The following is a 16,827-nucleotide window of genomic DNA, read 5'->3' as shown; positions in this document are numbered from 1 at the left end:
AAGTGCAGACTTCCAGCTTTAATCCAGTGGGCTGAACAAAAAAATAAAAAAAATATTGAGGAAATAGAAACTTTTTAACACGTTCCCTTCATTTCAGGGGCTCAAAAGTAATTGGACAAATTAAATAACTGAAAGTAAAAATACTTTCAGTTATTGTTTTTTTTAGTAAAGTCCAATCTAGCCTTTCTATTGTCAGTGTTGGGAAGGTTACTTTTAAAATGTATTCCATTACAGATTACAGAATACATGCTCCAAAATGTATTCTGTAACGTATTCCGTTACGTTACTCAATGAGAGTAACGTATTCTGAATACTTTGGATTACTTAATATATTATCATGCTGTTTTTATTAAAATAGGTTCCAGACATTAGTCACAGTTAATCGTACATCTTTAATAGCTATAAGCAGACATAGAACTTCTCTTTTCTATAACATCTTCCATACAAGGTAATAAACTTCGAGCCCTCAGGACCTCTGGGGCTGATTATAGACTCTGGTCATCTGTTGCCAAGTAGAGTAAAATATAGTGAGACACCAAATGAGTTAAGGCCTCAGGCCTGACACATTCCTAGATTATATGTGTTATATGTATTGTAAGCATGCATTGCAGTTATCCTTCTATGTTCCAGTTTCCCTCAGCATGGATCACCTGGACAGTCACGCCAGTGAAGCTTAAGACCCTTAATGAACCGAACATCAACTCGAAATAAGCACAAATATGCAACGTGTATGAAATACTTCTAACTGTACTTGTAATAAAAGTTAACATAATGGAAGGATCCTCAAATGGACATCTTCAATAAACAACTTTAATGCAATATCAATACTGTGAGAAATATTATTAAATGAAATAATGCTGTAAAGAATGTTATCAATGCAGTTATAATGATGCAGATTATATGGCAGCAATAAAAGAATTTCTGTATCTCCACAACAGTGTCAAATGAACCTTTCTTTGAGTGAAGATTTAAGGTGACAGGAAATATAAATAAATGCAGCTTGAATCTTTACTGAAGCTCAGTATTTGAAACAGAGTCATTCACTGCTGTAATAATAATGAATTGCATTTATACAGCGCTTTTCGGGACCCCTCAAAGCGCTTTACAATGCCACTATTCATTCACTCTCACATCCACACACTGGTGGAGGCAGCTACGGTTGTAGCCACAGCTGCCCTGGGGCAGACTGACAGAAGCGAGGCTGCCATATCGCACCATCAGCCCTTCTGGCCGTCACCAGTAGGCGGTAGGTGAAGCGTCCTGCCCAAGGACACAACGACCGAGGCTGTCCGAGCCGGGGCTCGAACCGGAAACCTTCCGATTACAAGACAAACTCCCAACTCTTGAGCCACGATCGCCCCAATAATAACTAATAATGATTGAAATTATAACTTTAATATTGGCCATATTATATTTACATTACCAAAGTGAGATGACTTTAGTCTCATGAACAACATTAGCTAATTGTTATTTACTAGCTAATCTTAAATGACTGTTCAGTACAGAATTGGGATACAGCCTTCGTGTTGTGCAGAATAGATGTGGCCCAAAGTCAAATCATGACTCGCCTTGAGTCAGTGCGGTGGGTGTGGCCACTTTTGGAGAAACATCTACTAATTAGATCCTGATCATTACTCAGGAGCTTTTTGAAGCTTATACCGTGTCAGCCTGTTTGCCACCTGTCTGATAATGTTAGTTATACTGATTTAATTTGGCACTCTTCATCCCCTGACTTAAAATAAGAAGTAGACACACTGTTTTGCCTGAAATATTGACTCGCCCATCCATATCACTGAGTTCAGGTGCTCCAATCACTTGCATGCCCACAGGTGTATAAAATCAAGCACCTAGGCATTCAGACTGCTTCTCTCTGCTCTCAGCAGCTCAGCATGAAAGTGGGAGGCCGTGTGAAATCACAGAGTGGGGTCAGCAGATGCTGAGGCACAGTTTGCTAACTTTCACCTCCAAACTTCATGTGGCCATCGTATTAGCTCAAGAACAGTACAGAGATCATCATAGACTGGGCTTCATGGGAGAGCATGGATCCCATATCTATCTATTAAAATGAGGACTTACAAATAAGCTTTAGATTTCCAGTTTATCAAATCCCACTGAGCAGTCCTTCCCTTTGTTGTGGAAGTTTTCCATTTAAATAAAGCCTGCAGACGAGCGGTGAGCGGTAGCTAACGTTCTTTAATCAAAACACAAAGAACAGACAACCAAGTTGGTGGAGAGCCTGCATGACCGCGGGGCGGACGGTCAGCAGAGTCTCCCTGAGCCTAGCATGGCGCTCAGTTAAAGACCTTCAGGAGCAAAAGGCAGTACACAGCTGGTTCACACCTTAAGCTTCACACTCCCTTGCTACCTCCCAGAGTCCTCGAAGAGACAAAGGCTACGTTCACTCTGCAGGTCTTGATGCTCAATTCCGATTTTTTGATCAAATCCGATTTTTTTGTCTGCTCGTTCACACTACAAATAAAATGCGACAGCAAACGCGCTCTAGTGTGAACGCTCAAAGCGCCCGCATGCGCAAAAGAAGACGTCACACACAACGCGCTCTGTTTAGACCCAGAGCAACAGTATTGTTTGACTGATGGCTCTTAATATAAAGACTTCGGACTTCACGTTTCCCAATTTTTGCTTTAAGTTATTTTGTTATTTACATAATAATGTAAATCACCTAATAATGATCCTTATTGCTGTTTTAGAGGAGCGGTGCTTCAAAGGATAGTTGCAGATTTCTGTCAGAATCTGCAGATTATACAGAACAAATAAAATGTTCACGTTTCTCCAACGTTGTCTTCCCAACAGTTTCACTGACATCTACACGGGATGGCCAGGAAGTGTTTGCGATGTCTTCTCCGGCGCTGATAATTGGCGTCTGTCTTGTGTCAGTGATGTAAAAGACGGATTTAATGCGACATGACCATCAAACAGTTTCATCTCTTTGTATGCCATAAAATGGACTGGTATACCGATAGATTGCCTTTCATGTGTTACAGTTTAAGCTCAAATCAGTACAGATACGTGAAAATTCTACTAAAATACATCAACAAAGTATTTGTGCTTTGTTAGTTCCCACCTTTACAAATGCACTTCTGGAAGATTAAACACACTCCTAAACCTTGTGGAGAGTCTTTTATATAAGCAACAGGGCGGCCGACATCATAACAAACCCTATGGATTAAAAATGAGATGTCACTCAAGTTCATATGCATATGAAGGCAGACAAGCTAATATTTTTGGTGATATACTGAGAGAAGATTAAGTGCTGCTCAGATGAACTGATGACCAACAACTCCATTTTAATCAGCCAAAGAAAAAGATTAGCCGCATTAGGAAATGACTCATTTGATGTTGTTTTAGTGCTTCTGTTTCCTGCACTGGCTGCTTTGTGGCAAAAAACAGGCACACAAATGGAGAAAAACGTTTAATTTTTTTTTTTTGACACCCTGCAGAAAGTGCTCAAAAATCACCACTGACAAACAGCAGCGTGTCATTTGCAGATAAAAGAAGCTAAATAAAACATCAGTGTTGTGGTTAGTATCCCCCAAGCTGAAACACATGACCTCATTAACTGACACAGGCTAACTCTGCTACTCTGGCTAATGTTGCTGTCTGGTGGCTCGCTTTGACCACAGTTTGAATAATTTAAATAGAGGACGCAGCACAGGCAGCTGGGGAGTGGAAGGAAATCAAAAGCACAAAAAGTGAAAAGCAGAATTTTAATTTCTTATATTTACGTTAGTGAAGTTTCCCTCCATTCACCAATCAGAGACAGCGCAGTGTCCCGGATGCACATCAGCTGAATCTGTTTAGGACTAATTGCACACCTCGATCCTTCCACAAAACACAAATGGAGCCCTCGTGCCAGCTTGGGTTGGACCATATCATACCGTTCACGGTAATACCGGTATAATGAAATATGGCGATAGAATATGGGTAAAACGCGCACGCGCAGTGCCTTTGTTTACATACGCAAATGGCCGAAAAAGCATGGCGGCGACTAACGGTGTGTTCACACCGAACGCGATGGACGCGAATAGAGCGTCAGGTTTACATGTAAAGAATGAGAAGGGAGAAAGCAGATAGTTGAATGAAACAGATGAACCAGAACTGGTTTGTAAAAATGCTGCAGCTTCACTGGTGTGGAACCGGTTTAGCTTTCGTCCGTCAGATACACAACAAAGCACTATTTTTGGTAGCGCATGCTAGCGGGCCGTCGATATTACCGTGTTGTTTAGAAAATACGGCGCACTTTAAATCAATCCTTTGATTTCTCTGAAAATCGACAGAGCCCCTTATAATCCCGTGTGCCTTATGTATGAACTCTGGTTGTGTTTACTGACCTCGAAACGATTTTATGTGCACGGCGCTCGAAAATCTGTCAAATGTTTCAGTACGACGTTGCTAAGCTACGAAGCCGCACCGCTTGATGAATTGTCGGAGCATTACGGCTATCGTAGGCGGAGCCTCGCGGAGTGATACGTACTGTGCTTCAACATAATATTACCGTATTGTGTGTGTATGACCTCTTTTTAAGTTTTGTGGATATTATACATGGTTATGCTGAGGATAGGTCGGCCAGTTTCCACTGGAAATGCCTTTTGGTTAAACTGTCAGTAAGGAATTTGCATTTGCACTGTTACATTTTTATATAACTTAAAAACATAAAACAGCTGCTTGTTTCAGTGAAAATACATTGATGGGGTTTTTGCACTAATAAAGTTGTGGAGTTGTAAAGTATTTTGTCTCGTGACAATTATATCGTCAGTTATATCGTTATCGCAAATTTTCAAATGTATATTGTGCTAAATATCGCCCTGCTCTACTGTCAGCTATAACTGTACGCCAGAATATCACAATATTAAATAAGTAGTAGATATCTATCATGTATTACTGTAAATGCAGTGCACCCAGTAACAAAACACACATAAAAACTATTATTCCCACCGTGATATTTCAAAAAACACAAAAAAACAATAATACATCTTATATTGGACACAGTAGCGTTTTGTTTTTTGTTTTTTTGTAAGATGAGATATGACCTCACTGAATAATGCATACATTAGAAAATGGCCATAAACTGCCAAAGGGTGTACGAGCTGTTTCTCACCAGATGAATGACTAATATTTCCAGTTTACACTGACTTCTTTCCACTGAAGCTCTTACTAACCACACTCTGTGTGCATTTGCACAGAGGGGAGACTAAAGAAAACCACAATTTCTCTTCGTCAGACTTAAAAAACAGGAAAAAAATACATAAGGAAAAAACATGTATTAGCATATTATGTTCAGCGAAAGTAGAATAGATGTAAGGAAACTCTCTCCCAATGGGCCCCCAATAATAAGAATATTAACATGCATGTGGGAGGTTCTGTGGTTTTCTGTGAAACATAAAAAACTTTGGCAGGAAATAGTCAAACAGAAAAAGGTAAAGCTCTTGGCATGTGGTAGCATCATTTTATGAAAAGCGATTTAAGATAAACTGTTCAGTTCAGCGGCTTTTTCTTTTTGTCTTTTGAACAAGCAAAGATCTGCTCTTCCACACTGAAGGTTGTTTGCTGAAGAAAAGAGTGGACTTTACCTCTGCATTACCTCCACCGTGAAGTCGCTCAGAGATGGCATCTCATGCTCATGCGATGTTCCTAGTTGACGCATGTGTCTGCCTTCCTGTGACTATTCTTCTCCTCGTGCTTTCATGTCTTGCTGTAAGTAAAAAATAACATTACTGTCTGTTTGTCGTCTGTCCGTTTGCTTGATAGCCTATAGAAAAGCAGTTAGTTCGTCGATCACACCAGCCTGCAGCTTTTAGGCATAAAACATTTGTGTGTGTGTGTGTGTGTGTGTGTGTGTGTGTGTGTGTGTGTGTGTGTGTGTGTGTGTGTGTGAGTGAGCCGAAATCACAATAGCACCTCAAAGCACTTTATATTTGTAAGGTGAAAGTGAGCGAAGAACAAATACCCAGTGCATCATAGCGCCAAATCACAACAAAAGTCGCCTCAAGGCGCTTCATAGATACAGAGAAAAACCCAACAATCATATGACCCCCTATGAGCAGCACTTTGGCGACAGTGGGAAGGAAAAACTCCCTTTTAACAGGAAGAAACCTCCAGCAGAACCAGGCTCAGGGAGGGGCGGGGCCATCTGCTGTGATTGGTTGGAGTGAGAGAAGGAAGACAGGATAAAGACATGCTGTGGAAGAGAGACAGAGGTTAATAACAGATATGATTCAATACAGAGAGGTCTGTTAACACATAGTGAGTGAGAAAGGTGACTGGAAAGGAAAAACTCAATGCATCATGGGAATCCCCCGGCAGCCTACATCTATTGCAGCATAACTAAGGGAGGATTCAGGGTCACCTGGTCCAGCCCTAACTATATGCTTTAGCAAAAAGGAAAGTTTGAAGCCTAATCTTAAAAGTAGAGATAGTGTCTGTCTCCTGAATCCAAACTGGAAGCTGGTTCCACAGAAGAGGGGCCTGAAAACTGAAGGCTCTGCCTCCCATTCTACTTTTAAATACTCTAGGAACAACAAGTAGGCCTGCAGAGTGGGAGCGAAGTGCTCTAATAGGGTGATATGGTACTACAAGGTCATTAAGATAAGATGGGGCCTGATTATTTAAGACCTTGTATGTGAGGAGCAGGATTTTAAATTCTGGATTTAACAGGAAGCCAACAGGATATTTCTAATTTTAGAGATGTTGCACAAATGAAATAAAGCAGTCCTGCATATTTGTTTAACATCTGCTCTCAGCCTGCAGGCTTTCTTGTGGGCGGCCATTTAAAAGTCAAATGGGAGGCAGAGCCTTTAAAAAATTGTCAAAGTCTGGTTCCTTGGAAACCAAATAGATCACGTGTGGCTCAAACGTTTTGCACAGTCCTGCACCTCTCTGTTTTAGTGTTTAGCAGCTTATAAAATGTAATTTCTTGTTGCAGTCTGCAGGTAACTGAAATAAAATCACTTTTAGCTTCTCCTTATTCACAAGTGGTCACCAAAGCAGGATAGCACTGCAGCTTTGATTTACCCGATCACACCAGTTAACCGTCCTGATGCAATCCCAAAGCGGTTTGTGTGTCCTACACATTACTGGTCATACTCGTGTATTTCCCTGAAAGCGAACGCAGGAACTGCAGAGAGACTGAACTGAACATCATCTACATAAAAGCTGTTTTCTTGTAGAGATCTTGAGACGACGTGTCATGCTTATTACTGCTTTAATGTGACTTTCATACTTCCTGCAGATAAAACGCGGGCAGGTTCCTGTCATCTACTACACAAACCTCCTCATCACCACTCTCCTCCAGCTGTTCACCATGATCGCTTTGGTGGCAAACCCAGGCCAGCTTCAGTACATCTCCCCCTCCGTTTCTTGTTATGCCTTCAGTATGATGGCTAATCTCGGCTTCAAAATATGCATTTCTCTAGAAGGGTACGTGTCTTCGTTTGTACTTCCATTCTATTCCTCAGTGAAACATCCTTATGGCCAGAAATATGAACTTCTGAATTGTGTTGCAGATCCTCTATCATCGTCTTCAGACAGTTGGACAGCATCAGAAAAACTACGATTTCTGTGCTGGCTTGCGCTATGACCTGGGTCATTTGCATTATTACCATCTCCCTTGCTGCAGACAAACAATTTATCGTTTGTATTCTGGCCATACTCCTCGCTCCACTGTACATCCTCTGCTTAGCAGGGACCCTCAAGTGTCTGCCTGCTGCCACCTCAGTGCCTGTTAAGGAAAAACAAAGAATTGTGGGAGCAGTAGTTCTACTGTTCGTTAACTACTTCGTGATGATCGCGCCAATGATCGTTTTGATTTTTCACATCAGATCTTACATGTTAGATCACACTGAATACATTGTAACACATTCCACAGATGTTATTATGACCTTATTTCTGCTCAGTCCTTTTGTGGACTTGATTCTTTTCGTTTTCATGTGTGACTGGTTCACTGACAAGCTGGTGGCATCTTTGTGCTGCTGCATTAATGCTGACAGCACCACATCGACAGTGTGACTGACTGTAGGACAGGTGGCTTGATTTACGCAGAGAGAAGGAGAAGCAAAATATTTTGGAAATGCAGGAAAAGAAAGAAAATTGGTATGCAAATGTGAGAGATACACATTGACGGGGTCGGGTTATGTTAAAAAGTATAAATTGTTATACTTTGTTCATTGGTTCAAAGGTACCCCACACTTCGTTTTTTGTTTGCTTGTTTGTTCTGGTGTATTTGTCATTTGAACTGTTATTCTGCCAAAGTACTCATATTTACAAGATGTCATTGAAGGCCCCATTGGTGTGTCAGGAAAAGTCTTTTGTACGTATGTTCCTTGAAGGGGTTTTGGAGTCGTTCTTTTTTCCACCGCAGCGAAGGGCTAGGAGTCGGAGAGGAGCTGCTGTATGTTTGTGTTATCGATCTGATTGTGAAATAAAGCGTATGCAGTGAGAAAGCAACTCCCGGAGTCATCCCTGCCTTAAAGCTGCAACACAAACAAAACCGTTTACAAGTGAACGCCTCACGGTGGATTCAGCTCTCTCCTCTCAGCTGATGTGTCAAATGGAAAGTAATGGGAAGCATTGTTTTGTTGAGTAATGATGTTGTCATTAAAAATGTAGAATTGTTCCTGAAATCACCGATAAAACCCCATAAAAGCTTCAAAATGGGAAAAATGGGAAGAAAAAAATAAATACATTTTATTTTCAAATGTAAACAGTTATTTTTATACACATACACCTGTACAGACATGCAGCCTGTTAAAGTAACGCACAGGTTATATTTACTGCATCCTTCAATAAACAGCAAATTGCATTAAAAATCAGTCTTTTATTCATTACATCAAACAACAGAGAAAAAAAGTTAATTTCATCTTTAAACACAAACTTAAAAACTTCCTCTTAACCAACAGTGTCTGCTTCTCTCTCACAGTTGTACATTTTTTAAGAAATAAAAGAAACCAACTGAAATCAGAAAAGGGACCAAAGTCTAAAACATTACCTTTTTTAAAACCCAAACAGAACTTTTTATTAAAAGAAGAAAGAAAAAAGGGGAAGAATACGAACATAAAATGAGCTAAACGTATGTCAGTGTCCCTTAAACTGTATTTTAATGGCCAGTAGGGGGCGATTCCTTGGCTGTGTATAGAAGTCAGTTGATTTAGTTCCAGGGAATACAACACGACGTTCATTTTGGAAACTATGGTCCCGTTTAAAGCATATTAAACAAAGAAGGATACGCTTTAGTGCTTTCAAAAACCCAAAGTGTGCAAGGCCAAAACTTTAGCCGGGAGTTTGAAGTGGTCATTCACGAACCGCTGGACACTGCACAGTGGCCACATCCACGTTTTAAAACCACATAAAGACGTCCGAATTCAACAGAAATCAAATGTAAGTGGAGAGCTCTTCATCAACCTGACCAAAGCTCACTTTATCCTCCTCATCTCTCATCTGCAAACACATAAGACCGAAGAACCTGTGAGACACGCATCGCCGTAGAAACGATGATGCTCACTGAGCTGCAGGGTTTTTACACGATGCACGCTTCACCTTAAATCTGCACATCCAGCTGAACTACAAGCACATTTGCAAAAGCTAAAACAGTCAAGTTATATTTGTTGCTTCCTAATAGACTCACAACATATATTAGTTACTCTGACCGTTAAAATCAACAAACCAACTGCAACATAACTCAGTCACTCAGTTGTTAAACGTATTAAATCAAACAATCGAAGCTAATGAACCTGACACTGAATTGTCATTAATAAATAATTCACCTTCTCGCTGACTTTAACTCAGCTTTAAGGAAAAAGCAGGTACTGTCGTCCGAGACATTGTCCAGCAATATTTGGCGATCAGTGAATCTATCGGCGCTAATAATGACATCATCCTGATTAGAATTCACATTGTCGATCAAACGCTCCATCACTCTGGTCTCCATGGTGACCGTACATATGATACATTAATATTAAAAGAGGAAAAAAACCTCAGCAGGTCAAAGAAAAGTCGCTGAACTAGGATGACATCCATATAACGTCCATCAGCTCATTTCCTGAGGAACACGATATCTGTGAGTAGGAAAAAACAGCATCCGCACTCTGGAAAGCTTCTCGGGATAAACTGCAGTGTGCACTTGGCGGACCTCAGTGTGGCCAGGAGATCCTGTGGCTCATTTTCAGTTTGACTTCCTGTTTTTACTGAACTCTACTGATCCAGCTTCTCCTCGCTGAAGTTGCACAGGAGGCTCTTGGCTCCATTCTGCCATGAATACAATGTCTCCATTGGAGTTTTCCCGTCCTGCAAGGGAAAAAGAAACTTTGAATGTTCCTTTTCTGGTACTGGCCCTGCAGACAGGATGATGCACATGTTCTCACTAAACAAACAGATTATTCAGCATAATGATTTTTTAAGAAAAGCAGAGGTTTTGTCGACATCAGTCTACTTTAACTATGCACAAAGACACAAAGAAAGATTTTTGAGTGAAGTTTTGAGGGGCTTGATATCAGATGTCAGCGTACCCCAGCTAATGACTCGGCTGATACGCCCTCCAGCTGCTGAAACTCATATAAGGAATGCAGGGAGGCAGGTAAGCTGTTGCTCAAATGCAACCCAGTTCTTTCCTTCAGGTTGTGTCTGATTTAAAGGGGCCAGACTCGGCGCCTCCGGCTTTGAGGCAGATTAAAGAGCACGAAGATGCCAGAACAGAATCACACCTCTGAATATCCCTGCGTGCAAAATTAGGTCCCTTCTTGTGACTGTGTGATCCTAATGGTAGAAAACGTCACATGCAAAGCTTGTGTTACGCTTTTCAAATCAGTGTAAACGATACAGGTGTGACGACACATGGCGTACGACATATTGTGTGTAGTTTCAAAAACCCAGTTGACTCTCTGGAGGAGGCTTTGTGTACTTACAGAGTTCTTTGTGTTGAGACTGGCGCCGTACATCATCAGCAGCTTGATCATCTTGAATCGGTTTATTCTCACAGCATCGTGCATGGGCGTGTCTCCGTCCTACAGCCGAGGAGGAAAACCCACATTTCAGCCGAGAATAAACTGAACGCCTATTTTTATCATTTATCACGATCATCATCTTTTGGTTGGTGTAATTACGGATCGCTGGTGTCAGGACACAGGTGCTTAACTTATTAATGTGCCCCAAATTCAGGGAGAAATAGACCACGAGGAAGAAGAACCCAGCAGCCGAGGAACAAACTAAACTCTGTTCTACGTTTCAGAAAAATGCAACGATAAACATCCAGCTCCAAACAAACACTAATTCTTTTACAATGAGTTACCCATACAACGCTCTGCAGGAGTGCCTGAAGCTGAACTGGCTTTATTATTTCATAGACTGTATATAAAGGATGGATGAAGCCGCTGTGACATCACCGTCTGTTTGCTGAAGTCCTGTTGCTTGTACTTTAGTGCTTACTCGGTCTTTGGCGTTCAGGTCTGCTCCACAGTGAATGAGGTGCTCGGCACAATCGCAGTGTCCTGTCCTCACAGCCACGTGCAGAGGAGTGCTGTGCAGCTGAGGGAGAGGAGGAGAAGAAGAGGAGTTTATGTTCATGCACGAAGAAATTCTGAAAATCAAATATCACGAAAATATTAAAGTAGAGTATTTTATGAAAGTATCTGGGCGAGTGCTGCTCACGCCACTAGATGGAGCCAAAGTAATTTTCAAAATAAAGAACCGGCTGCAGCTGTTGTGACCTCGAGTAACCCTTCCTCACAAGTCCACCAACCTTGTCTCTGGAGGTGAACTTGGCTCCTCGATCCAGGAGGAGCTGCAAGGCCGGCAGGCTGCCTCCCCTGCAGGCCCAGTGGACCGCTGTGGCCTCCAGCTGAAAACACACACACAGCCCAACGTGTTAGAATAATTCTGTGTGTGTGTGGAGGAAACATCACTAATAAAGGGGGTAAAAGAGAAGGTGTGACATATTTAAACTGCTCACCTTGTCTTTTTTCTCCATAGCCGCTCCGGCCTCCAGAAGTCTTTGCATGACCTCCACGTGTCCTTTGAAAGAAGCTTTGTGCAGAGCTGTTCTCTGGAACTGGACGTTATACAGAAAAAGAAGCTTCATGCGTGTGATTACTGTACATGACTTCAACATGCTAATGTTTGAGATTGTGACGTGCTGCAGGCAGACATCGCTGTGCCACACTCACATTGTCGCTTGCATCGGGGCTTCCTCCGTCAGACAGGTACTTCTCCACCACAGCCAGTTTGTTCTCCATGACTGCTGAGAGGAACAGCTCCTCGTCTACCGTCTCCGGCTGGAAAATGTGTGCAGAGAGACTTTGATTAAGAAACAGAGGAAAATAAAAGGTACGCCTCGGAGCATGCGGCAAGAGAAGCTGCTGCTGTTGCAGCTCTATTGCAGACTTTCATGCATCTTTGGTTCACTTCATTCAGCATCAGCACACATTTATGCAATGACAGATTTTATTTATGCTGCACCCTTTCTTGTCATCAAGGTCTAAAGTGTTTCTGGTCAAATGCAAATTAATAATATTAAATTAAATCAAAACCTTACCACAGCCTCAGGCTCTGGCTCATCTTTCTTCAGGACCGGGCTCTTCCTCTCTCTCCGTTTCTTCCTCAGCTGCAGGATGTTGAAGAGGTCGTCCACCGTCTCCAGCTTCAGTCTGCCGCTCCGATCCGTCTGACGCAACAGTAAAAACCACAGACTTCATTTATTATTCAACTTCTACTGGTCTGTTTATTCACTGAATGACAATCAAATGCCAACATGAGCAGTTATAAGCTGTCATACTCCTGAATGCCTCCAGGTGGCAGCACAGATGAGGAGAAAACCAGTTAGATGGCTTCAAAATCCCTTCACCTCTGTGCTTGGATGAGATCATCACCAGATTTAAGTGACGTCAGTCTAACTTATTACATAATCCTGAACCTGTAATTGTCTCTGCTGTGGCAAAAAGGAAACGCCTGAATTTAAACTGAAATTTGTCACCATTACTATAACTGCAAATACGACTAAAAGTACATATTACACATGATACACAACTCTAAAACTGACATATTTAAGTAGTTTTTACCTATTGATGAGTAAGTTCTTCTGTTTAAGAATATCAAGTTTAAATAATGTCACATTTTATTGACGCCACTCTTCCCGCTGGTCATCCACACATGTATCTGATAATACTTGAATATTGTGATGTACTCGTTGTATTTGATGCATTATTGTCACTCCTGAGACTTTCCTGTAACTATCATTGCTGCTGCAGGTGGTGATTGCACCTGCAGAGTCACAGTTGGTGTTGCATAAACATATTGACATGTTTATGTGCAGCTGGCAGTAAAATAATACTCCTCAGTGTAACCTGTCATTGCACCGTAGCTGCTGCTCTTACGTTGAGAGCTGCCACGCTGACTTCCTCCTGTTCGCCGCCGCTGTCACTCTCCTCCGACAGACGCCCGCCGACTCCCAGCTCCCCGTGGGATCTGCGATCATCCCGCTTCTCCTGATTGACGGCCGCCTCGTACACGCCCCCCTGAAAGTCATCTGCCTCTATGCCCTCTGACCTCTTACCGGTCACCTGCAGGAAGAAGGAGAGGCGGAGACGTCGTGAGGTGGTTTGCACCATGGTGCCTTTTGCAGAAAAACACCAAGAAAACCTTCCTGATGAACAGATTTACAGTGTGAAGCACAGACTGATGCACTGATGCTGCTGCATGCACCCCTCAGCACAGCTCTGCTGCAAACAGAGGAATGTAAACACACCGCAGCATTAACACACGCTCACTCAGCTCTTTAATGAGCCACAACTGTTCCATTCACATCACTCACGTAGTCATTTACACAGCTTGTAATCCATGCATCACTCTAACAATGACTGCTGGAGGAAACAAAGGGATGTTCAAGTCTAATGCACAGCAACAAACACGGCTGAGACTGAGCTAACCTCTCTGGTGCCTCATCATTAAACCACTTTTACCTCCAGCGTGCTTTTATCCTGAGTGAATTTAATGGATTTAAAAGTTAAATCCTGCGTTTGGAGTTAAAGGCAGTCAGGTTGTGTGCAGAGACAATTCATCACATTTTAAACTGCTTTAGTCAAACAAGTGCAGAGCATTCATGTCTTCTTTGTTTTTATATATACTTCAATAACTATTCATGGTGATGCTGTCAGTGTGTCCACACAGACGTGAAGGAAACCTCCGATACACGTGCGATCAGAGACGTTTCAGATTCATCGTTGAAAATACGTTTTAAGACATTTTAGCTGCTTCATCATCTGGTTTGTAACTGAATTAAAAATGAATATTTACTTTACTTTCTTTGTTACAAGCGTTTTTTTTTACTGATCTCAATCTTGACTACAAATAAAGTGAGTCTGACGGCCATGTTTTAATTCAGCTTTATTTACATTGTGCCAAGGGCCAATAATTTGGTGCAGCGGTGCAGAAAGAGTTAAATTACGTCCTCTACTGGAGTCCTACGTCATGTGACAAATATGGCCAATGTGATTGGCTGAGCCGCTCTGTTTAGTTTTAGCAGCGGCAAACCTGCGCTGCGAGGAGGAGAGGAGGACGGCAGCAAAGAGGAAGAAGCTGGATATAAGAAAGTATTTTTCAAAGAAACCTGTAAGTCACTTAAAGCCAAATTAACTCATAAAATGTGTCACAATAACGTTACAGGCTATGCTAGGCCGTACATACCAACACTCCCGATTTTTCCGGGAGAATCCCGAATTTCAGGCCCCCCCCGAAAATCTCCCGGAGCCACCATTCTCCCCAATTTCTCCCGATTTTCCACCCGGACAACAAAATTGAAAAACCATATCCCAGATTGGCCCAGCCAATTCCAGTGTCCAATAATGGCTACTATTACTGCAGCTACTTAGTTTTAATATGACTCTTATTTCTCTTTCTGGGTCACAAAATAAACTTTTAACACATTTTCAGGCGAGAATGTAGCTGTGTAAACATCAAATATCTGAGCCAGAGTTCCCTTAGTGCTAATGTATCAGAGATGTTGGTGTAACTGAAGTAATGTTGTTAAGTCCTTAAAGTCATATTCTTTTATTGTCATGACTCTATTTGAAGCTATTTTTATTTTGTATGATACCTGATTTATATGGAATATGGCTGAAGTAAACTAAAGTCTAAAATAGTTAGTCAGTCATTTGTTTAATAGTAATTTAACATTATATAATTCACATATAAAACTATGAATTGTAATTTTAAATGGTTTAAAAGCAGGTAGAATAGCATAAGTAGGCAAGTATGTTTCTCCTTTTGTTATGAAGAAGCAAAAAAAGAAACTGGGCAGGGTTTGGTGAATCATCCGTCCCCACCAACGCCAAAACCAAATCTAGGCCCTTACATTGTGCAAAATCACAATCAAAGAGCCTTACATGGAAATTAAAGATGCTAAACCGCGGTCCAGGTTCTAGTATTTTATTAATGAATTTGTTATTTTGCTTCAGGTTGAGGCTTCTTGTTTTTAACTCTTGCTGCACAACAACAGATATTTATATTCTTTACTTTTATGCTTTCAAAATCACTTCTTTTTGGTTCCAGTCCATACAAAACTGGTTTAATTTAAATAATATTTAGAAATTAATAAAAGAAATGTGACAATAAGGAACAAAAATCTATTTGATTTCTCATTTTCAAATCAAGTTTCAGCCTGTTCTTGTTTCCTCTCTGTTACAGTCGCACACATCAGCACATCTTACCAGCTCTTCAACACTGAGCAGTCCCATTCTTCTCCTGGATGGTTTCACTGTGCCGTGGGTACCTGGAGGTGGATTTTAGTCCACAGTATGCTCAGTATGTCCGTCTGTCTGTCTCTTTGCCTGCAGCTGGAGCCTCGGCCTCTTATATAGCTTTGCTGAGCTGCCGGTCCGTCACTGAGCTCAGATTACATCACTGTCCTCGTGTGCTCATGTGGCATTCCCTCCTCCACCCTCATATCCATACTCAGCCCGTCCCACCCCGAGTGCTGCCCACTTTGGGCTGATCCTGGCACGTCTGTGTCACTGAGCAAAGATGGAGATGAGCTTTGAGGAGTTACTCTGCACCAAATGCTGATGCTGAGTGTTCTGAAAATTGCTTGAACCAGCCACGTGCATTCTTGTAAACATAAACACATAAGAAATCTTGAAAGTGCAAAATCTTTATCACCCCTCCTGCTCTTTTCTATCAGTTATCCCTGATTTGTCTTCATACATCTACATTCCTTTCAGCAACTTCACGTCCTGCTTTTGTGTTTAGCAGATGAGCCCTCATTAGCATAATTAGCTCCTAAAAAGTTGAAGTTCAGGCTGGAATGAGTCTCTGCGCAGTGTTACCTCACTACGGTGAGAATCCATGCGTCTCACTGTAACCCGGTGTATCATGGAACAAATGCCAAAGAGCCCAAACTCTCTTGGATGCTTTGAGGAAACAGCAGCGTCAGGCAGTCTGGGAATAAAAACAAGCTCTTTGCATGTTTGGCCTTTCACCTGCTGTCTGCTCTTTGATGCTTTTGATCTTGACCTCGCCTTCGTCTCCTCCTTTTTAAAATAGATATTGTGACCTTATCCCCTGAGAATGATGGCAGCTGATATTCTCACACACAGACACATTAAAACTGCCTCATGATCCTCTGAAAGTTGTTAAACTTTTGCTATTTTGTGCCAAAATAAAAAGGTATATTTTACTATTTCCTTCAACTTTATCTTTCAAGTGACCAAAATGTGTGAGCTGAAACCTTTAATGTCCTTTAACCTCTACAGGGCTAATAAAACAGGTGTATAAAGGTTTAAAATGTATTCTTCTGTTTATTATAAAGAGTTAAATGCTGAGTGATTCATC

General features: G+C 41.5%; 2 protein-coding genes across 2 annotated transcripts; one reads left to right on the top strand and one right to left on the bottom strand.

Moving 5' to 3' along the window:
* Positions 1-5,534: 5,534 nt before the first annotated feature.
* LOC118453708 (uncharacterized) lies at positions 5,535-8,022 on the top strand. The gene is made up of 3 exons (XM_087849667.1): positions 5,535-5,712; positions 7,247-7,434; positions 7,521-8,022. Exons 1-3 carry the CDS (start codon positions 5,623-5,625, stop codon positions 8,020-8,022), a joined length of 780 nt encoding a protein of 259 aa, XP_087705793.1. The 5' UTR covers positions 5,535-5,622.
* A 660-nt stretch (positions 8,023-8,682) lies between these two features.
* Positions 8,683-15,919, bottom strand: LOC102796524 (ankyrin repeat domain-containing protein 1). The gene is made up of 9 exons (XM_087849962.1): positions 15,708-15,919; positions 13,377-13,562; positions 12,539-12,667; positions 12,171-12,278; positions 11,957-12,055; positions 11,747-11,845; positions 11,434-11,532; positions 10,914-11,012; positions 8,683-10,296 (listed from the first exon to the last, which is right to left on the bottom strand). The coding sequence occupies exons 1-9, from the start codon at positions 15,732-15,734 to the stop codon at positions 10,204-10,206; spliced, it is 939 nt and encodes a 312-aa protein (XP_087706088.1). The 5' UTR covers positions 15,735-15,919; the 3' UTR covers positions 8,683-10,203.
* Between the last annotated feature and the right edge of the window lie 908 nt (positions 15,920-16,827).

This window comes from Neolamprologus brichardi, chromosome 13 (genome assembly GCF_056152115.1).
Source record: "Neolamprologus brichardi isolate AB-2024 chromosome 13, ASM5615211v1, whole genome shotgun sequence".
NCBI lineage: Eukaryota > Metazoa > Chordata > Actinopteri > Cichliformes > Cichlidae > Neolamprologus > Neolamprologus brichardi.
The sequence above is the reverse complement of the archived record's forward strand: the minus strand, read 5'-3'. Positions and strand labels throughout refer to the sequence as shown.